This window comes from Lactuca virosa, chromosome 3, assembly GCF_052849685.1.
Source record: "Lactuca virosa cultivar CGN04683 chromosome 3, Lactuca_virosa_CGN04683_v6, whole genome shotgun sequence".
NCBI classification, from domain to species: domain Eukaryota; kingdom Viridiplantae; phylum Streptophyta; class Magnoliopsida; order Asterales; family Asteraceae; genus Lactuca; species Lactuca virosa.
This window is the reverse complement of record NC_136428.1, coordinates 23359427-23382307: the sequence shown is the minus strand read 5'-3', so window position 1 is coordinate 23382307 and position 22881 is coordinate 23359427. Positions and strand designations below refer to the sequence as shown.

The 22881-nt window shown below is 35.7% G+C and overlaps 2 protein-coding genes, 1 long non-coding RNA gene and 1 pseudogene across 10 annotated transcripts; all 4 read right to left on the bottom strand.

Annotated features, from left to right (window-relative positions):
- Window positions 1–2608: 2608 nt before the first annotated feature.
- Window positions 2609–3001, bottom strand: LOC145163349 (uncharacterized). Its single transcript, XM_079082187.1, has one exon. The coding sequence runs from the start codon at window positions 2999–3001 to the stop codon at window positions 2609–2611; it is 393 nt and encodes a 130-aa protein (XP_078938313.1).
- Window positions 3002–5434: 2433 nt separating this feature from the next.
- Window positions 5435–11818, bottom strand: ORC4 (origin recognition complex subunit 4). Of its 7 annotated transcripts, none has more exons than XM_079084076.1 (18): window positions 11586–11818; window positions 9908–11017; window positions 9086–9233; window positions 8850–8940; window positions 8710–8766; window positions 8523–8570; window positions 7942–7992; window positions 7804–7847; window positions 7489–7552; window positions 7236–7322; window positions 6988–7079; window positions 6821–6875; window positions 6614–6699; window positions 6408–6517; window positions 6244–6336; window positions 6099–6169; window positions 5886–6026; window positions 5435–5721 (listed from the first exon to the last, which is right to left on the bottom strand). In XM_079084076.1, the coding sequence occupies exons 2-18, from the start codon at window positions 9954–9956 to the stop codon at window positions 5686–5688; spliced, it is 1323 nt and encodes a 440-aa protein (XP_078940202.1). In that variant the 5' UTR covers window positions 9957–11017; window positions 11586–11818; the 3' UTR covers window positions 5435–5685. The 7 variants fall into 7 exon arrangements, with proteins under 7 accessions (XP_078940202.1, XP_078940203.1, XP_078940197.1 ...); XM_079084077.1 differs by having other exon boundaries at window positions 6794–6875; window positions 9086–9246; window positions 11586–11817; XM_079084071.1 differs by having other exon boundaries at window positions 6794–6875; window positions 11586–11817.
- Window positions 11819–19257: 7439 nt separating this feature from the next.
- Window positions 19258–22875, bottom strand: LOC145165350 (uncharacterized). The gene is made up of 3 exons (XR_013740032.1): window positions 22653–22875; window positions 19693–19797; window positions 19258–19618 (listed from the first exon to the last, which is right to left on the bottom strand). It is a non-coding gene; the product is annotated as an uncharacterized LOC145165350 (long non-coding RNA).
- On the bottom strand, window positions 20701–22658 carry LOC145165349 (CCA tRNA nucleotidyltransferase, mitochondrial-like; annotated as a pseudogene). The gene is made up of 2 exons (XR_013740031.1): window positions 22549–22658; window positions 20701–22427 (listed from the first exon to the last, which is right to left on the bottom strand). The product of XR_013740031.1 is annotated as a CCA tRNA nucleotidyltransferase, mitochondrial-like (transcript).
- Window positions 22876–22881: the final 6 nt, after the last annotated feature.

Sequence of the window (22881 nt, the reverse complement as noted above, 5' to 3'; positions counted from 1 at the left end):
ATTGATGTCAGATGGACACAAGGTACATATTAAAAATTACCTTTTACACATACTAACATTCCAAATAAATGTAGGGTATAATGGAGGATGTGAAAGAAAGATGTCTAGAAGTGGAGCATAGGTTGTGTGCTAGGCACATTCATGCTAACTTCCATAAAAAGTTTAAGGGTGAGTGCTACATAAAACCTTTTGGAGGGTTGTAAAGGCAACTACAATTCATAAATTTGAACTTGCAATGGAAGAAATCAAGAGCTATGATGTAGGGGCATATGATTATCTCATTAAAAGGGACCCCAACTGTTGGCCAAAGGCTTTTTTTAAGGTGGAAATGGGATGTGATGCGATGGAAAATGGTGTTTCTGAGAGCTTCAATGATGTTATTGAAGAAGTTAGAAAGAAGTCATTGATCGCTATGTTAGAGGACATAAGGGTGTTTGTGATGGAGAGATTATACATGCAGAAAGGGAAAGGATCAGGCTGGGATTTGGTAATTTGTCCAACTATCAAAAAGAAGCTTGGTGAAATAAAGAAGTTGAGAAGGTTAGTGACCATATATGTTTTACTTACTTTTTGTACATGCAAGTGTTAACTAACTTTTTGTAATGGCAGATTCTTGGCTCTATATGTTAGTGGATATAAACAGTTTGAAGTTGTGCAAGGTAAAAAAAAAGGTATGGTGTTGACCTGGAGAAGAGAGAATGTGGATGTAGAGGTTGACAGTTAACAAGAATTCCATGTGCACATAAATCTAACAATTAAATGACTAATGAATAAAATTAAACGATAAATGTAACACTTATAGTTACTACTGTTATCATGTACCTTTTAATAATAAAATAAAGATAAATATACTGAAAATAGTAATTATTATATTTAAATTATAACTATCAAATCAAAATAAAATAGAAATGTATAAATCTAAAATAGGATGACTAAAATTGACAATCAAAAGTTTACTTTGTACAGTTTATCCCTTAGGCTGGAGGGAGTGGAGCATGTCATGTCATGTCATGCTGTCACGTCATATGTTAACCCATTAAATACTTGCCAATTGTCATGTCAATTTTGCCACTCAACATAAATGACATGTCATTTTCCTGGGTCGGTCAAGATTGTTTTTATTTATAAAAAAAATAAACTACATTTTTATAAAAATAACAAACATTTCATTAAAATAAAAAAAACCTCCAACATTTGAAATATTACTTAAAGTTACTCAAGACTAGACATAAAATTAAAAGCTTAAAACCCTGACTTAAAACTAGACTTAATACTAAACGTCAAACTCATATTTCTTCATAAGCTCCTCTTGTATTTTGTCCGCTGCACGACGTTGACGCTCGGGTACGTCTTTCATTATTAGCTTCCACTCACGATTTTTTTCTTTTTGTTCCGCAACTTGCAACATTTTTTGGATATGTTCATTTAACTCTATGATCCCTTCTCTCTTCTCCTCACCTGAAGAACCTTCGACACCCTTGAGCTTTCTCTTCGCTTTATCTCTTCCCATAGGACGACTCGGCCTCAGAATATCATATGTTTTAATATCATTGAGGTCTATTCCAACATGTGCATCCGAAGATTGACTATGGGAGTTTTCGGATGTTTTAGTTCTTTTTGAACTACCCGTAAAGTCTTCCGACGTGTATTGTTTTAGCCATTTCTCCTTGTCCTTCAAAATATCCCAAAAACAAATGTTTTTGAATATTTTCTTCTTTTCCTTACGGTACATTTCTTGAGCTTTGGTAAAGATTTGTGCATCATTAGCACCGCTTGGCCAAGATCGTTTCACGTTGATGTACACACCATTGAAATTCATTGCATATTTGCTTGTATTCCTCCATTTGGAATATATTTGATCTTTCGTTTGGTATGGACCTCTCTTCGTGTGCTTAATAAAAATTTTCCACACTTTTAAATAAAAAGTTTCTCCATCTTGGTCATCTCCGATGATAGGATCCTCTTATACGTTAACCCATGCTTCCGCTAACGCCTTTTCTTCATCTGTTGTTAAATTTTTGTTGCCGGCCCTTCCTTTTTTCTTCTTGTCGACTTAAGGGTTTTGTGGTATAGGGTCGGGTTGCGTCTGAATTAAAGTTAGCAAAACATTTATACTAATTAAAGTTAGCAAAACATTTACTTGATAACCAAAGTTTTAATATTGCTGGAAATCTGAATTAAAGTTAGCAAAACATTTATACTAATTATGATTGAATCCTAAACAAACACAAAAACTTAATAAAAGAAAAGTTTCCTAAAATACCCCTAGAACTAAAAATATCCCAAATTCCTCTTGTGATAATCCGATTAATCTAACAATCACCCCTTAATCGGATTTGTCATACCATCAAGAAATTGTCGATTCATCTTTAATTAGATTTGCCTCTTCTTTCTCCCATTTAGGACACTCGTTGCTATAGTGACCAAACTCACCACATTTGTAATATTTAACATGACTTTTATCCCGGACACGTTCATTACCATCTCGACTTCTCCCGAACCCCCGACCTCTTCCGCGGTCACGTCCAAAGTCATCCCGATTTGAACGTCCATTGCCACAATGCTTACAAAAATGTGATTTTTCCTCACCAACCAACAACAACCCACTTTAAGTATCCTCCACTTTCTCGGTTCCTCTTATACGCTCCTCGTACGCCTTTAAGCTACCAACCGCTTCATCGAATAACATCGAATCCAACTCGAAACATTGCTTTATTGAAGCCACGATTTGAAGAAACGACTTAGGCATCGAATCTAGTAACCTTTTTACCAAATCACATTCTTCAAGCTCATATCCAAGACTTCTTGCTTTTGAGGCTAAACCTGATAATTTTGTCACAAAATCATCAACCGTTTCATCCTCCTTCATGCGCAAACCTTCAAGCTCCCTCTTCAAGGTTGCAACCCAAGCCGTCCTCACCCGATCCACACCCAAATATCGTGTCTTCAAACCATTCCACACTTGTTTTGGATATGTGAAACTCGCCATCTGCAAAACCATGTCTTCCGGTATATATAGCTTGAAACAAGAAAGCAAGAGCTTGTTTTGACTTCTTTTGATCTGGTGCTTTATCTAACGTCTTCGGTTCGAACGTCTCCCATATGTCGTGTGCATCCATAATGGATTTGACTTTGACTTCCCACACCGGATAATTCGTTGGAGTCAAAATCGGAACTTGATACGTCATCGAACCTTCTTTAGTCGCTATTCTTCCTTTTTATAGCTTCAACCCTATTCCGATCAAACTTGTTCCAAGAGATCTATTCCACCAACCAAGAAAACAAGCAATCCGCTCTACCGTCTTCTTGCACATGCAAAACGAACCAAATCCAAAGCCACCTGCTTTGACGAATCTCTTCTGTTCGTTTATTCTGCACCTCCCTGATTAGTCTCTTTCACCCGAACAAGCCTCCGATCAAAGGATGAAGCCTACACCCCCTTTACTCGAACCAACCATCTTCAACTTTCTCTCTGATACCAAGTGTAAGATATTAACCTGATAATAGCTTATTGCCGAAGATCTGAATTAAAGTTAGCCAAAACATAGTCCCTATTTATAGTAATTATGATTGAATACTAAACAAACACAAAAACTTAATAAAAGAAAAGCTTCCTAAAATACCCCTAGAACTAAAAATATCCCATAATTCCTCTTGTGATAATCCGATTAATCCAACAGCGTCAAGGGTGGATCTTCGGATTCGATTGAATTTGGAAGATATTTTCTTGCATTGTTTCGAACGGGTTAAATTCGGGTTGTGAAGTTGGTTGGGATTGGAATTGGGATGGAAATTGAGACTGTGATGGAATTTGGGTTGGGATGAGAATTGGGGTTGAGATGGAGATTGGAATTTGGTTTGCTCCATATGTATAAAATGAAGCATTTTCGGGATAATAAAAAATTGGTGGTGAGAACATTGGTGCTTCAAGTTGAGGTCGATACACCGAAGGCGACAAGTTGCTTGGTGAAGTGTTGAAACATTTTTCTTATTTCTTCTAGGGGTTTTTTGTTGGCTAGGAGAAGACATATTTGAATTTGAGAGATTGAAATAGGTTTGATGTTTTGAATGTTGGTGCGGAATGAGTTGGAAGATATAGATGTATTTATAAAGGGTGAATTTTGAAATTTTGAAATTTAAAATGTTAGCTAGTTTCTTCTTTTTTTTTTTAAATAGTGGGTAAAATTGAATTGTAAAAAGTGGTTAAATAAAATTTGAATTTGTGGGTTAAAAAGGTAATTTAGAAGAAAAAAAATTGAAATAGTCGTTGCCTTCTTCCCACCTCGGCACATTTATGCCGTCGAACCAATTCACCCTCGACATGCCACCGTCGAGGGACGGTGTACGCCGAGCTCGCCGACCCTCTTGCCGAGCTCTATGCCGTCAACTCCTCCTAACCTTATACATATATACATATGAATTATGCAAAAAATGGAATAAGGTTGAAAAGAATGAAGTGGGTAATGGGATTTGGAGTGGGGTTAAAGATGTCATGAATCCCAACATCATTGGTATTGTTTGTTCAAGTCAGTGGGATGCGATTTCGAACCCAAATCCTTCAATAACCTTTATGGTTTGGGCCTGTTTCAGTGGATGTATTTGTATTTCATATTGGTTAGTTTTTATAGATGTATTTAGATGATGTTCATTACAACTTTCGAAAGGTTTTGTGCACTGGAAATAAGCTACATCTTGATGAAACTGTTAGTTTACATTGTTAGTTTTGATCATAAGATGATGTTTTTTTTGTTTTGATGTGTTGAACTATATTAGTCGAAAATGTTTTGTTTTATTAATCAAAAAAAAATTATGAAAAAAAAATCAGGAGTTATGATGTTTCTTGTGTTCGATTGATGAGGAATAGTGGTGGGTTCATCTTCAACCTCAACCTCAACATCGTTAAGGGGGATTGATGCAGACAAAATTCATATTAGGGTCCTAGGCTAATCTTAGATTGATACAATGGCAAAAGAGGTGGAAGGGACTGTGTGGTGGTGGTTGCAAAGGGTGATCGGAGATGAAGTTGCCCAAGAGAGAAAGGCTAAAAGAAAAGATATGGCTCCATAGGGGGTGAGATACCACACATTTAACAAGGCTAATTAACATTTCCATAAAATCTAAATATTTGAAAAAAATCAGACGTATTAAAAAAAAGTAAAGTAGACGTTTTATATGTATAAGGGACAAACCTGGCAAAAAACTAAACTATGAAAATGCAAAGTTGGATTAATGTTATGACTTTTAGTAAATCACAAAATGTTATCAATATTTTGCCTGTATTTTATATATTACTAATGAACTTTTATAAAAAATAACTGTTTACCATAAATAAAAGATTATGAAATTATAAACAATAATGCATTTGTAGTTACTTAGAAAATAAAAGTTCTAATTACAAATGAATTGTAAACTTAAAGACTTCCTCAAATAAAAATGAGTTATAATGTAATTTTTCAATCCATTTCAATAAAAATAGATGAACATTCACTTGTACAATACCAAAACAGTAACCAAGCCAAGCCAAGTGTAATAGTTTTAATCACTCCTACATACCATTCCAACCGTTACATTCTTAGCATGCTGCAAGGGAAACCATCATTCCAGTCTATACAACAATAGAAATCAAAGGCATAAACATGTGTTAAAAAAGGTAATTTGATGGCTTCCATCAACTCATTCCAATCTTTAGTTTTTTGATTCCATTAGTTTCTGAAGGATTACCTGCACAATTCATTCATAAGCCAAACTCTACTTTAGTTACCATAACATCTTCTAATTCAAACAACAAACCCCACATATAACTCATATTCATCTCATCTTATATGTATAGAAGAACCCAACCCATAATCACATGGCCCACAAAATGAAATTGCTAAATAACTTACTGGTAACAATCGATTTGATTTCAATCCTTGATGAAGTTCAAAGGATGAAATTAAAAGCTTCACTGCACGAAACTCCATAGTCTGATTGTGTCCTCTATCTGCAAACTCGATTAACTGTCTATCAAGAAGGTGCTCAAAAGCCTGCACATTTTTTCATTCCATAAATACCTTTTAAAATATTATTTAAAAGAACAAAAGAAAGATGAAACTCACCCTTAAGCATACACTACGTGAATGGTAATCATGTGTCTGTAACTGGTAGGAATCATGTACACTTTTGTACTCTGCCATGAGGATGATTTATCATGTAAGAAATTTGCAAAAACAATATTAGAGGACAAAACTGCAGGCTACTCACCATTCATTACAGAATTGAAGTTATACAACTCCTGTCCTTTGGTTTCCAACCTCCTCATGCAAACCATTATATAAAATTCCAGAATTGAGCAATCTGCAACCAAAAATAACAACTCTCTTAAATCTAAAAATGAAAAGGGAATGAAAAAAGATATGAAATTATACCTTTTAAGCAATCCAACTTTGGCTGTCGTTGGATGCTTGAAAGTGCAGATTTGAAGTTGTCAAGTGTCATGAAACCAGATTTCAAATCCATCAAACTTACAGCTGAAAACCTAAATTTTAGAAAAAAAAAAAAACCAGAGATAATTTCACAAGTTTTGGAAGAAAAGCATATAGCAATATGTAGAGTTTCAGAATAAAACACTTACAGGAATCTGATGAAATTACTGAAGGTGGAATCGGAATCTGATAATTTATCAATGACTTCCATGAATCTTTTATCTGCTAATATGTTCTGTAACAGACACGTCAAGGAATTGTGAAAATCGCATTGTTGTTTTAAGTATCATGTCACATGAAAAGAGAATGAATAATATATAAAAGGATACTGAAATTTTTGAATTAAATTCTGTTACGTAGTCATGAGGAAGGCTTGAATCAGTTGGCAATAGTAAAATGTGTTTGAGCAGTCTGCATGTTGAACACAAAAGCATCAAAGCAAGGACTTGTATGTAACTTTACCAAACTTCCAACCTAATAAATGCTGATGATTGAATGATAAAGCAACAAGTGTGATGATCACCTCTGTAAATCATCCTTTGGTGGAGGATGAAACAGTAGTTTCCGATGTGAGAATCGAGATCTTACTCTTTTTTCCAATAACTGATCAGCATCCTGTATGGTATGGATGCACACAAAGTGTTTGATGAAATGTCTCAATCAACTTGTCATATTTACTACAGTATTTAAAAAAACTAACTTTAAACTTTTCAAAATCTTATTCTTAATGATAAAAAATTTTGTTTTAATGGAGTAAAGTTTGTAACGTACCAATCTACAACTCACACCAATGACAACAGCTTGAGAAGTTACAGACTGCATTGCATCTAACAAGCTATAGAGTAATCTTTGCTTACCCTGCAATGAATCAGACTCATAGGCATAAATAAGTCTAAATTGCATCAGATATATTTGTTTTGAGAACTAGTAAAATATAGGACAAAAGGAGTAGCTGAAAAACAAGAAATATCACACTTTGAGGATGAAAGATAACAAACCATATATTACATACAATCAGAGATACCTGAGCAAATAGGTCAAACTCATCCAATATGAAGATCACTGTCTTGTGAGCTAATCCACATTCTCTGGTAATGGAAATCATAATCAAACAGAGAACAGTAGAACACTTTGCTACCAACTGAAACTTAGAATTTAACAAAACTACTCCCTCCATCCCATGAAAATCTCACTATGCACATATGCATGAATATAAATCATGAGTCTTAAATGCCCTCTAATGATGACAAAATAAGGTTTACAATTTTCATAGGACAGGGGGAATACACATTTAAAGAAATTACTCATATGGGGAACCTGAAAATAGATAGACACTGACCTCAACATGGCAATCATGAACTGAGAATTATCATCAAATGATGCCTGCAATACAATCACAAGGTGAACAACTCCTACTTAATTCTGTTTAGAATACGTATCATTTTATTCGCAGATGAACCAGGGGTAGGGGTTGTACCATTTTGGAAAACATCAGTTCATGCTCAATACATAATTGTCTAGCAATTTCCTGAAATGGACATGAATTAAACTCAAATGAAGAAAGAAACTGAGAAAAAGACAAATTACATTGAAGACATGAGCCATAACAAATGGAGTATTATACACTACGTAAACACCTATGTAGAGTGAAGAGTTTCTTAATCATGATCCTATGAATATTTGTTGTGTATTACCATATCCCATGACCATAAACAATTTGATAAAATAATGAAGCTTAGCATATATAGAGTATATGAACAACTACATGGAAAAGATCATATCAAAACAAGTCATCAGATTCTTTTGTTGAGTTTACTTCTACTTGAAAGATGATTGTGTGAGGATTAAAACTTATGGTGTTCCTTTAGAGATGTTGTGTGTAGAACAGAAAGAGTGAGGGGAGGCCATTAAGTTGCTTATCATGTTCTTAAAGTACTTGTTAATCCATCTCATCCTAAATTATATATCACAAATAAAAAGCATTTTTGGGAAGACATAAAGCAACAAGGGGAGAATATAACTTCAAAGGTAAAAGGAAAATGAATTTGGAAATTTCACCTTTAGAGCACAATTATCATCACAGTGCAAAAGCCCATTTAGTTTAATCTACAACAATCACACAACAAGCTAATTAGACTTTAATCATTGTGCCTGAAATCAGTTAGACCTAAAACAACAGGTATAGAGTATCAGAACTAATAGACGAAAACAAAATATCTTGAATGGATAAAAAACATATATATACCACTGAGATCATTTCAGGATATTCTTTCAGCAAATCCTCTAGAACAAGATCCAACACCTAATTCCATAATCAATGAAAAATCACAGTAAATACTACAAAAAAAAAATCCAAGTAATTAACACAGAAACTGGGTATTATACCGCAATTTTGCCGCATCCTCGAGGACCCAGAAGCAGAATCGAATTGTTACAGGCCTCAGTTACCGAACTTGATACGATAAACTTCAACTTGCTGAAATTTGTTCAGAGATTAAATACGTCACAATAAAGGCCCAGGAAAAAAAAAAAAAAAAAAAAAAAGAGAGAGAAGAGATTATAGTATTCACGTGTATATAATTGGAAGATATATAGAAAATTCGAATAACTATCAACCGAACCTGTAGTTGCTATCGGGAGAATCGGAGAAGATGAAATTGGGATCACATAGTCTTCTACGAAGAAGGACTAGCGCTTCCTCTGCTGTTCCCCGACCCATTGGGCTCATCGGCGACTTTTCTCTCCGGTGGACTACAACCAGTGGCGGATCTAGGATTTCGATATGTTGGGGGCACCAAAGTATCAAACAAAGGGTCAGGTCAAAATTATTTTAAACAAGATTTCATGATTCGGTTCTTTTCTTTGAACCAAAGAATTGATATTGAAAATAAATAGTTTTTGAAGCTTGTAAAGACTCTAAAGATAATCTAACATTAATAAGCATTATATCTAAAACTCCAAAATAGAAGCTATTAAGCTAAGGTGATAAACGGGAAAGAAAAGCATTATTTCATTCCAATCAAAATATATTGCATTGTTGATAAACTGGTAAAGAAAGAATCATGAACGGAGGAATGTCATTCCATTAACTAGCATGTTTTTCATTCCATCTCTCCAAGGAATGAGAGTTCCCATTTTACCCTTTACAAATTACACCATTTTACCCTTTTATAAATTACACAAGCTTGTCATCAATCTACCAAAATAACCTTCCAAATCACTTTTATGCAGCTATTTAAAACAGATTTGATAATCGATATTAATGACCTAATCAATTTCAAGCGTAGTGGATAATTGATGATTATTTTTTTACAGTAAGTCATAATTTCTAACCTAGTATTCTTCAACCATTCCCCAACATTAATACATTAAGAATTCATAAAGAAAACCTCAATCAGAAATTATATTAAACATTTTTATGAAGCCTCAATCATATGACTAACCTGATCTCTCGAAGCTTGATTTTGAGTTGTAGCCTGTAGGTCGAATCATGCGCTTCAATTTCAAGTTTCTTCCTTTCGATTTTTCATATTTTATGGTTTTCTTGAGTAGTTGAAGGGAGACGGAACACTGATTACGTTCTAGGGTTTTAAGTCTTTATGGTTTGACAAAACTAAAAAGGAACGACATAAAAGAATAGAAGATGTTGTTGAAAGTTAACAATTAAACCCCAAAGTGGGCTTAATTTGTTTTCAACTTAAGTCTGGTGCCCCCGACTCTTAAAGTCCAACAGCTTTAGCCAGATTTTGTTGGGGGCATGCTGTATCAAGAAGACCAAATAACCAGAATTTAAGACTACTTCAATAGAAGAAATTTCAAACCGTTGGGGGCACTTCCCCCCTTCCCTTGCAGTTGCGTCCGCCCCTGACTACAACTATGAATCCGGTGTGAAAATATATAATGGGCGGTGACAGAGGAAAATGGCGGGAAAAAGTTTGCCGGTATAAGTTGTAACACCGGGGTATAATGTAGTTGTGGGCTTCATAACCTATTAGGCCCATCTTATTAGATAGATTGCTATACCTATACGTATATATATAAACTTATAAAGAATTCGATCCGATTTTAAAAATAACGGAGTGGATCTATCTGGATTATTTTAGAGTATAAAACTTAGGTAAAAGCTAGTCAAATTCGTTTCAAACGACAACCTAAAGGTTTTGTAGATGAACCGGATGGAACAGAAACGGACCGGACATTACAAATAATTTGTATAGCATTTGGTAAGATTAAACAAAACAGAACAAACTCTCTGATTTTGTGTGGTAGCAATAGAATTGGAAGGAACAAGATGCTAAAATGACCGTATTACCCTTTTACAAAAAATATCAATAATGACTCTATTTAACATACATAACTTCAAAATTAACAAATATATAAAAAAATTTATATTAAAACAAGTTCTAATACCAAATAATTGAAATTACTTCAAAATTAACAAAGTTCTAAACCCAAATGGTTTCCAAAATCCATAATTTTGAATAGAAAATAACGAACTTCAATTGTCTTCTTCCAATAGCAACATGCTTTCACTACCACCAACCAAGAGCAACCTAACAATTAAATAAATTTTTGAACTAACAGGTGAAAGAAACTCAGGGGCATTGTCGTCCGAAATTAAGTATCTACAACATGAAGTGGGCAATAACAACATAAATTTGACAGGTACCAAACTGGGCAGCAAAACACCATCTTCGTTTATTGAATCAACACGGACATTGATTGATAACATGAGTAGCAACAGGGGCAAAAAAAATGTTTTTAAAATCAAACTTGCTCATATTTGATTATAAGGTAATGAGAAAAAGAAAAATGGGTATAAACAATGAAACAAATGAATGAAGGTCTCGTTTTAACAGGAGCTAAAATCGTCTTAAGAAATCAAAAGAAAAAAAAATTGTAACATACATATATCCATTACTGCTAACTAAGAATTTCTCATTTGTCAAAAAATCTAAGAAACCAGAAATCTTTATCAAGAAGCCATACATCTAGAAATCAAGAACGCAATAAATTGATTATCAAGAAATCAACTAACTAACAGATGCATGTCAATAAGTAGAGAAGGAAAATCGAAATCGATCAGGTAAGTAGAGATGAAGTGTAGGAAAAAAAACGTACCTTGGGATGATGAAGTCGAATGCACTGATGAGAATCGTCAAATGGCTGATAAGAATCGAAATGGGTTGGAATGATTATCTGAAGAAGATAATCATTTATCAGGTATGTATAGCCAGAAATTTGGAGAGGGAGGCTGGAGATACGTTTAGAAGAGGGATAGTTTCGACTATAAAAGAAATCATCTCAGTTCCACCTATTGACTTGGTCAAGTTCTCTTCACTTGTTCTAGGTTACGCCAGATACCTTCCAAAAATTATAGTGCTATTCTCTTCCACCTAATTCAATTTCAACCCACCAAACGGGCCCAAAATGTGTAATTATGTATTCACTTTTTCAACAAACTTGAAACTTCAACAATTAATGTAATACGTTTGCTTATTGTTTTCAAAATTAGAGTGAATTTGTTGAATCGTTGCAATAAACAAAATCCAACAATTAAATCCATTCGTTTTCAGGCTTCAACATGTCTCGACGTTCCAAAAAATTCAACTCTTTTAAACCCATTAAATCAAACCCAACATAAAATCATTATAACAAATACCCAAAATAAAATAGTAATAATAATAAAGCACAATGCAAAATGCACTATTTACCACCCAAAATATTACAAAAGTAGTCAGAGGAATTAAGATTTAGAGGGTGTATGGGATTGCTTCTAACAAAAATAATCCTTTTTGTTAGATTATATAGGGGTGGACGCAGCATTTCACAGTAGAGGTGTCACGGAAAAGTCAGGGGTTGGACGATAGTAGAAAAAATAAAAACTTCGAAAAAATTTCCACTGCATTCGGAAAAGTCAATGGTTGTCAGTGCCACTATGGACCCACCCTAAAACTGCCTATGTCTCTACAATCGAGTCTGTGGAAAGAAGAGTTCGAGTTTTCTAATTTTTGGTTTTTTGATTGTGGGTACTAATTAACTTATTAGTGAACTCATTAATTTGTGGGTTCTAATTAAATATTTGTTATTATATTAGTTACTTTCGATTCGATTAGTGATTTTAGATTCTTTTGCACATTTATTTGCTTTTTTTTTAATCGGTGTTACCGTGGTCATGATTATTTTTTGGGAAAATGATACAAATGCCCTGCGAACTTTCTAGGGTTTATCCGTTGAGTCCCTAAAGTTTTTGACGGACTTTATGGGCCCCTAAATTATGATATGACCTGTTATTTTAGTCTCTGTCAACCTGTAATAGTCGGATAGTCGGTTCAGTGATTTTTTAGACCAAAAAACTCACATTGTGCCCCTATAAAGCCAAAAAAAAAAAAGTTCGGGGATCAATTCGTACAAAAAAACTCTCTTTTTCTTCTAAAGCCGATTCACACTTGTCACACCCCTAGCCGGTGGCGGAAACACCGGGTGGTGTAACGTCATTCCTTGTATCATAGTTATCAACTTCCTGAAAACACATGCATTTTAAAATACGTCAACATAAAGATGGTGAGTTCACAGGTTTTGACTCCATATAAAATAACACTTTTTCTCAAGTTCAAAAGTATAGTTTTGAAAGTATCATTTTGACTCTCCAACATTTAGTATATATATTAGGTATCTTGGTTTACTTATTAAATAAGTGATATACCTATAAGTTTCACATATTATGAATAAATGATTGTAATCCCATACAAACTAAGGTTGCTACGTATAAATCTTATTTCAATTCTATACGAGTAAAACCGCTACGTACAAATCTATTTCAGTTCTATACGAGTAAAACCGCTACGTATAAATCTATTTCAATTATATACGAGTAAGTATACTAGGTATAATTGTCTACTTACTGAGCAAGTAAGATACCTACAAGTTCCTTGTACCTAGAGTATAAGTCTTTGGGAAACTTATTCTTAACATTCATACTTGTATATCGACAAAGTATAAAGCTTCTAAAGTTGTGCTACCATGAGTCCGTAACCGCTGCTAGACATACAAACCTCTGATTAAAAGATATTCCACCAATGGTTCCTCCATTGGTGCCACAATAAAACCGCCATTGGTGTCATAAAGGATTCCACCAAGGTAAATACTTCCCCCGTACGCTTCATCGACGTCGGATCCATAACAATCAATAGGACAGTTCGTTACCCGCATACCGTTGGGTTGTAGCTAGCAACCACAGGTGGGGTCGTCAACCCGCATAGATCTATAGTCCACCGTAAAACCGATTGGGTTGTAGCCAACAACCACGGATGGGGCGTTAACCCACATAGATCCATACACAACTTCCTCGCTCACGCGAGATTAACGGTTACAGGTCAGAGGATTTCCACTAAGATTCCCAATCTTAGTTGATGAATGAGGTAGCTCATGTAGACTTTGTCGGCTTCCTATAACTCTAACAACAAAGCATATTCGTGTCTAAAACCCTAAGTTACTAGACTATGTTTTTAAACATTACTCCTAAGTTCATAATACTTTAGGCAGTACAACAACTATAACTTGAGGTAAAACCCGGTTTATCTTAACATAAAACCAACAATAACAATATATAACATACCAAGTTTTATCTTGACATAAAACTAACAATAACAACATACTTATCAATTAACATATAGAACTTCCGAGTATAACTCTGGAACTATATCGCACATAACATACATATAGAACTCCCAAGTATAACTCAGGGTCTACATTAGTATAATATTATGCTAATAAGTTTACGATAGTTGTATGTTTTCAAAATATCAGATTCAAAACAACTATATCCCGGTTAATATAACTATCTATGTTGATACGGACATACTATCATATAGACATAATATTAAATTAAATACAATATTTAGCATGCGTTTCCCCAAAAACATTTAAAAGTGGGGCCGTGAAACTCACCCTAGTAGCGTGATCTATAGAATCTAAGCGGTCAGAGGCTCGTCGTTGTCAGGCTCGGGAAGGGAAATGGCCTTCGAAAACGAGAGAGAATGAAAGGAAAAGGTGTAAGGGAATGAATGAGCTTTGATCTCTATTTATAGGCTATTCTGGGCCATTTCACGTCGTGACATACCTAGGGTCAGGTCGTGAACATCCATAAGTCACCCCGTAGCTTTAACACGTGTTTTCTAGCCTCGATTAGTGTCCCTGACACGTTTCACTTCGTGAAATTAATGTTCACGTCGTGAACCATGGCGGCTAGGGTTTCTGCCACGTGTCATGCACTTAGACAGCTGCATCTTAGGAAGCTCATAACTTTTGCATACGAACTCCGTTTTTGACGTTCTTTATATCCACGCGTAGGTATTTCCGAGTACTACAACATTTTATTAGACTCCAATAGCAAGTTCTAAGTCTATTTTAAATTCCACTTGTTACAAAGGCTATAGTGATAGAATTAATCATAACTTCTTCATGCGAAGTCAGATTTAGACGTTCTATATATTTTTGGAATCGTGTAGACTTGTAGTGTTGAATGAAAATATCATTAAAAATCAAAATAAATTTATTATAATGTGTGTTTTTTATATTTGTGGGAATTATCTTTGACCTAATTTTGACTGGTGTTACAACACTCAATTCGTACCCTCCTGAACAAAATGCTCATCAACATTTTATTCAGCCATTGCAGCCATCATAACCTATCTTAATCACCATCAAATCAGTATCACGACCACCCAATACAAACACCCTTATTCCTCCCATTTGCCTCGTGAAATAAGCCACTATTGGAGCACCCATAACCCACAAAAACCACCAGTCAACCACCATAACCAATCACCTGCAAATCGAAAAAAAGAGAGATTAACTCTCGTTTTCTTTGTGAACCTCATCAAACCCACGCATCCTTCTCAACATCGCATCCATCAAATCTGCAACTCGGAGGGAGGAGAGGTAGCTTGTGCGATTTTGAACAGAGAAGAAGGAATGAGGGGGTCAATTCCTTGAAGAGCTGAAATCAAATCAAAGAAAATAGTGGAATGGGTTGTGATCGAGAATCGATTAGAAGGGGAAAAGGGTTGTGATCTTCGGTGAGTGTGTGTCACGATCGAGGTTGAAGACGGAAAAAAGAGCAATGATCAATTTTTTTGGGAGGGTACGAATTGATAGTGAATCAGCTTTAGAAGAAAATGAGAGTTTTTTTTTTTTGTACGAGTTGATCCCCAAACTTATTTTTTTGGCTTTATAGGGGGACAATGTGAGTTTTTTTAGTTTAAAAGGTCACTGAAACGGCTATTACAGGTTGACATGGACTAAAAGAACATGTCATATCCTAGTTTAGGGACCCATGAAACCAGACAAAAACTTTAGATATTCAACGGGTAAACCCTAGAAAGTTCGTAGGACATTTGTGTCATTTTCCCTTATTTTTTTAAGGGAGTAGATAATAATAAATAAATTGGTTTTCATCATATTGAATTGATGCTAGTGGCCTATTTTGCTTTTGGCCATTAATTTTTGAAAGATTATAGTTTTTTTGAACATCAATATCATTAAGAATATTTGTTTTAACTATATGTCTATAATATTGATTCCATATGATCATAAAAGTCAAGATTGATAACAACCTATACTTGTTTTGTTTTTTATTTTACAGTTTTTAACTAATATGTTCATTTCTTTTGTGATCAACAACAGTTTCATTCCTTGACATCCCTTTTATCGAAATATTAGTTAGGAATAATGGATCTTGGGTTTTCTCCCAAACTAATTAGTGACAACAACTTGGAGTCATGTTTTGTAATAAATATTCGTTCATAGATGCTTCAAAAATTGGGTGGATTAAGTAAGCACTTAATGTAACACTCAGTTTTGAAAGTGTTTCATTGCTCGGGGCTGCGGCCCAATTATCATTGACATAAGGTTTAGGGCCTTGGGAAAGGAAGGATTTGGCCCAGTTCGGAGGTGGGGGTCATGACATGAGTGACCCAAGTATTCGTTCGTGTCTTCGGAAGCCAAGGGTATGATTGTAAACGGATGTCTCGGTCTTTTATAAGTTTTGGGTTTTACTAGGAAGGTTTTAAGGCTTGGGCAGCGTAGGGCTTCTTGCCACCTTTTCGTGGATATAAGGTTCATTGGAAATAGACCTCGGATGAGGAAGTTATGACGCTTTGAAGTTATTGGCAATATTGGTCCCTAATGGAGATAAGTGGCAAGGAAATCCCATGCATGCAAGGTGGCATTCGCGAGAGTACGCCCAGCGTAAGCTGGGTACGCCCAACGTAGAAGGGATAAGTGGGCGTGGGTGTGGGAGGTGTACGCCCAACGTATGTTTAGAGTCCTCAAACCCTAATTTTTAGGGTTGAGCACTATATAAAGAACATTATGTCCTTCAGACCAGCCTCCCTTTCACCCTTAGACAGCTCCCATGAAACCCTAATCCATAGTTTGTGTGTTCTTGTTCTTGAAAGGCCTTTTGGAGAGCATTTTGGCATTTTGATCCGTTTTACAAGGAAGTTAAGGGCAAGGCAAGGTGTTGGTGCAAAGGAGAAGTTGTAGATCTGGGATTGTTGCTTCATTTTAGACCTTTTCAAGGTATAAAGTTCTGAACTTGGTGGTTATTCTCTTAGATCTCTTTTAGGACTGGGTTTATGGACTCTTTTGGTCCCATGGATGAAGTCCCTTGTGTCCATGTCGTTTTTGGAACTTAGAATTGCCATTCTCAGTGTTATCTGGGTCATTGGATCATAAAGTTGTCATCTTTGGGATTAAAATCCTTCCATGCTTTAGTTATGGCCATTTTCATGGAAGTAGATTTCTATACTTTGAGATTGGGTTCATTTGGGTCATGTAAAGTCACCAAGTCAGTGACTTTATCGATTAAGATGTTGAAGAAGACTTAGATCTGTGATATTAGCATCTGGAATAAAGTATTAAGTGCTTAATGGTATAAATGGCTTAACCGAGCAGTATGATAGGCGTACAAGCCTGTACGCGCAGCGTACAAGCCATACAACATGTACGCTTAGCGTATAGAGGAGTACGTCCCGCGTACTCATTGGATTTGGGCTTTGCGTTGTTTAGGCCATTTCCATGGGCTGGTATCTTGGGCCTTAGTAGGCCATCTGGAATTGAACCTTTGGACTAGAGAAGCATTATTGGGCCTTAGGTTGAGGCCCATGTGAAGGGATTGGGCCTAATTGTAAATTGGGCCATGTATTGGGCCTTGTAGGAGTGTTTACCTATTTTGGGCCAAGAGTTGAGTAGAGTTCATTTTGGGACAAGAGTATGTGAGGGGTAGAATGGTCTTTTACCCCAGTGAGGACTTATGGTTAAGTTATGAGAATCCCGAACTTAACTAGTTTATGTGATGATTAGTGGCTCGGGGAGTCGAGAGATCAGCAGTTCGGGGATCTACCAGCTAGCAGCCAGAGGATTATCCGTGAGATCCAGCTTTGCGAGGTGAGTTTCCTCATGTTTGAATGGGTCGAAGGCACCAATGTCGGCCGTATTTATGTTATGTGTTTCCGGGTTACAATCCGATGTCAGGTGGTGCCCGAGGAATGTTGGTATGCTTGATGTCTTCGTGATTCTTGCATGTGTCTGTATTTGTATGTTTTTGGATTACGGTCCGATTCTGGGTGGTACCCGATGAATGTATGCATGTTTATTTATACTTGTTGTCTTTGTGATACTTGTATGTGTCTGGTAAGGAGGTGAGTGTGGGCGGGGCCCCGTATCTTATCACTAGCTGAGTGTGGACGGGGTTCCATATCTCATCATTAGCAGAGTGGGGGCGGGGCCCATGATAGGCGAGGCCTTAGGATTGGAACATATACGACTGTATATGATTCTTTATGTGCTAGCATGATTATATGTTATTGTTTGTATGTGTATAGCGGGCGAGGCCCAGTGAAAGGCGGGGCGTGGGAGAACAGGTATGTATGCCAAGCGGGGTCTGTTGCCGAACACTGTCCGATGCCGGGCGGGGCCCGATGAAGGGGCGGGGGCCCAGTATATGTGATTATGTGTATGGTATGTGGTAGTATGGGGAACTCATTAAGCTTCGTGCTTACGGTTTTCAGTTTTGGTTCAGGTACTTCCAGTTGCAAAGAGAAGAGCTCGGGATGACTGCATTGCACACACCATGATGTTTAGTCTGGGATGTTTACTATGATGTTTTGATTTAGAAACTCTGATGATAATGTTTTGAAATACTTTGACTCATTTATTGATGGAATGGTTTGATAACTATGATTTTATTTAATGGTTTAAAATGAAATTTTTTGTCATGAATTTTTGGAATGTTACACTTAATGAATTACCCTAGATAATGAACACATGGTTATCGAGTTTTTAATTGTTTTTTAAGAAATTAATTAGTCATGCCTTGGATTTCTTTGATTGTTGTTGTAGGTGGAATCAAAATAAGGAAGAACAGTGAACAACTGTTTCTTTTGTTTCTCTAAGAATTAAAATAAATTTATTGTCAAATTTTTTATTTCAAGTGATAAAAAAATAAAGTGTTATATGCGAAAGAAAAACAAATAAGTCAATAACATATACAAGGATGTCATTTTGGTACTAAGCTAATTAAAACACTTTTTTAGAACTTTGTATTAGTATCACAAAAATTAATTAAAAAAACATAAGTTGTTTTAAGTAAGTAATCCCAAGCACCCCTTTTGGTCATTTTTTCAAGTTTTTGTTTGTATTAATATGAGTTGATATAAAAATGTTGCACTTTTATTATATATTTGTTGTTATGTATGTGTTCGGCGCATTGAATGATACACACATAGGGGTATTATTATTCATCCGTCCATAGGAATGCAAAACTAATGGACTAGCCCTGCTTACAAAATACAAACATATTTAATTTGAGAAAAGAACAAAAAACTTTTGATAACTTACAGAAAAAAAAAAAAAAAAAACAAACAAATAAACAGATTGAGAAAAAAAGACCTTCTAATCACTTATAGACAAACAAGCCAAAAGACCGAAGACTAAAGATACAACCTCAAGAGAGAAAACACAAGCGGAAGAACAAACCCTAATTCCACAACTCTCCTCTTATTATACGGAATACGGACGACTTACATGCTTATATAACCGCGTTGTCTATACAATTGGTGATGAATTACATGCTTCTACTCCACCAACGTCTGCAAGGGCAAAGGGGTAATCAGGAAAAATCACATTATCACAAATTCTTTATATGTAAATTATGAAAAATCACATTATCGCAAATTTGAATCCAGTGGAGTGGCTTGTACAGATTCTTGCATTTTAAATCTGTTCCCGCTCTTTCTTCAAAAGAAAATCTTTTCAAAACCAAAATATCCTTCAAATATGAATTTTAACATAAAATACATTAGCAACATAATAAGAAAAGTAAGAAAAACTGAAACTAAACATATCATAGTTAACTAAAATGCAATGTAGAAGGCAACATTTCTTATAATACAATTTAGAAGGCAAATCAACAATCCTTCCATAGTTTTCTTTCATTCTTGTATTTAACCAAAAATTAAATGCTAAAAATCACAAGTTACTTCCATTTGTTACCAACAAATAGCAACTTACTTTCATTTATTAGTGGATTATATCCTAATAAGAAATAACTATAATTCTTAAAGTACAGTAGTAGTGGCTTAATAAATGGAATTACATTACTAGTTCTTGCATTTAACCCATCCATTGTGGTTAATTGACTTATTAGATCTTTTACTCAATTGGGCTACCTTACCTTTCATTTGATAATCAGAGCCAAAAAAACTGCAGTTTCAGGGAGGAATAATTCAAATCCAAGTAAACAAATTTAGAGTTTTACACTAATGAAACACAATCAAGATATCAGAAATTCAAACATTCTTACTTAAACAAAAACCCCATTAATAAACCACTTTTTGGTGATGAAATCAAGATCTTGAATCATGGACTGTTTGTGAGACCAATGATACACCAGATAAATTTCTTTTTGAAACCTAGAAATAAGATCATTTAGTGAAAACCCCTTTCTCAGGTTCAATGAAAATGCAGATTGATGTTCTAAATTACTATATTTTGAGTTAGTAATCAAGGAGACAAACATGCATCATCCAAAAGTTGTGGGTGGAATTTGCATAAAAGTGTTAATGGTTCTCAAAGCCATGACATGAACATCACAAGTTACTAAGATATAATATATTGCCAACATTAGTTAGATTTTGAAAGGAAATATAAAGAATCAAATTTATATGCTTGCTATCAAAAACGATCACCATTGGCATTGATTTACTCCAACTTCATTTGCTCAGTCATCCAATCTAAACATTCCTTTACACTTCCACAAGAAGGGTTAGCAAGTTGCAGTTGTAGTAATCTTCTCTGCCATTTTCCAACAGCTGGACCCCCTTTTTCAACCCCCAAATGCCTCATTATATCCTTCCCATTAACCAAAGCTTTCATTTCCCACACTTTTTCCAGACCTAATCTCAAGATTTCTTGCTCAACCTTCATGAACACTTCCCTTCTTTCCCCCCCTAATAGACCCTCAACAGCAGTATTCTTAAACAAAAAAGTAGACATCATCAATGCAGCCCTCCATAAACCTTTGATTTCCCTCAAAAGCAAACCCAACAAGATTCTTGTTTTCGATGCCACAGAAACCTCAATAATATCAGTTTCCCAAGGAATTTCCATATCTTCACCAAACAATATCAAAGGGATCAAACACAAAAACTTGTCAACTGCATCATACAGCCTCATAACCTCATCACCATCACTAGTGTTGATAATATAGGTCACAACGGGTGCGGTTTTCTTTTTGTTATCTATGTAGACAGTCTTCCAAAGTGGAAGGAGCAAAGACGCATACAAATACACCCTCTTCTGTTTATCTGTAAAACCACATCCACCCACTTCACAATCACGCATGCATGCATCTCCATGCCAGATCCATATATCCTACACAGATTTTATCTTTATTGTCTTCTTTTAAGATTAAAGGCTTGCAATTTGAAGGTGGTGTGAAGACAACCCAAAACAACCCAAAGTCTGATAAATAACCCAATGCTTTAGCCGGTTGGTTCCCACTTAACATAAGATGAATCTCATGCCAGATTCGTTCTCTGCTAACTTTACCAACAATTGCTGATTTCACATCATTGTCTCCAGCTGCAACCTTTACCTCTTCCCCCATTTCAAACTCTAACCTAGTACTAAACCGGATTGCTCTAAGAACCCTCAACGGATCCATCCAAGAATGTCTTCTTTGGTTCCAATGGTGTCATGATCTTCCTACACTTCAAATCATCTAATCCTCTTCCTGTGAAATCTTCAACTTCACATGTATGGATGTTATAAAACAAGCTATTAATGGTAAGATCCCTTCGATATGCATCCTCTTCTGCAGAACCAAATCGCATACTTGGAATTCTGCTGTTTTGGAATTGGGTGTAATCAAGTTGACAAAATCAATCCAGATACGCATTCTTGCTGTTTCCAAATGCTTGGATTTGTCTGGATTGCTTCGAATCTCAATGAATTCTTTTCTTTCTTCTCCTGTAGAAGCCAAATATTCGTTCACCTTCATACAAAAGTCATGCCCTAACATGTTATCAATGGCAATATCGATGTCATTGCACTCTTGCCCTAAGAGTTTGTCCCTCACCCACCCACCAGCAACACGAAGCTGGGTTTCAAGATTAAAATGAGGAATAACTTGGCACAGCAGATAAAACAGATTCTTCTCCTTATCAGTTGGATAAATGTTAAATGATCCCTTTTTCTTCATCGTCGCGCTGCAACATGGACACAACAAACGACTTCTTTTGGGACAAAATTTGAGCGCAAATAGAAAGCAATTATCTGATAATCGGAATAAATAAATATGAACGTGCACATTGTAATCGCCGTTTGCAATAGATGAAGAACAGGACCGGAGATGGGCAAATGTTCTTGGAGACCTTGCAAATCACTGGTATGCTAACCCTATATTCGAAAAGATATTATACAGAATCCAAACTGAAACAACTATTATATTTCCAAACAAGTTAACAGGCCGGTAAAAACTTGTAAAAGACATTCAGAGAACCAGAGATTAAATAGTTACCTGAGATTTTGTTACGAAAGTAGAGACTTGAATGATTGGAGTTATCGAGCAGAGAGTATGGAATTAAGGAGTAAGGAGGATGATTGGAAGAATAAGGGATTTACAATGTATGTAGCCGCAACAACGATGGTCGATGGATGAACACTGAACAGAAGAGAAAACTAAAGCCGAATTCGAAGAGTCAAAGACGATACTGGAGAGTGGAGACGGTCAGCGAGGCAGGCTTGACGGCGGAGGCGCCAAGCAATAGGGGCGGCGGTCCGGCGGAGGGAGGAAAGAGACAGAGAAAGCGGTTTCCGGTTTTTTCCTTGGGCCGGGACCCAAAGATTTAAC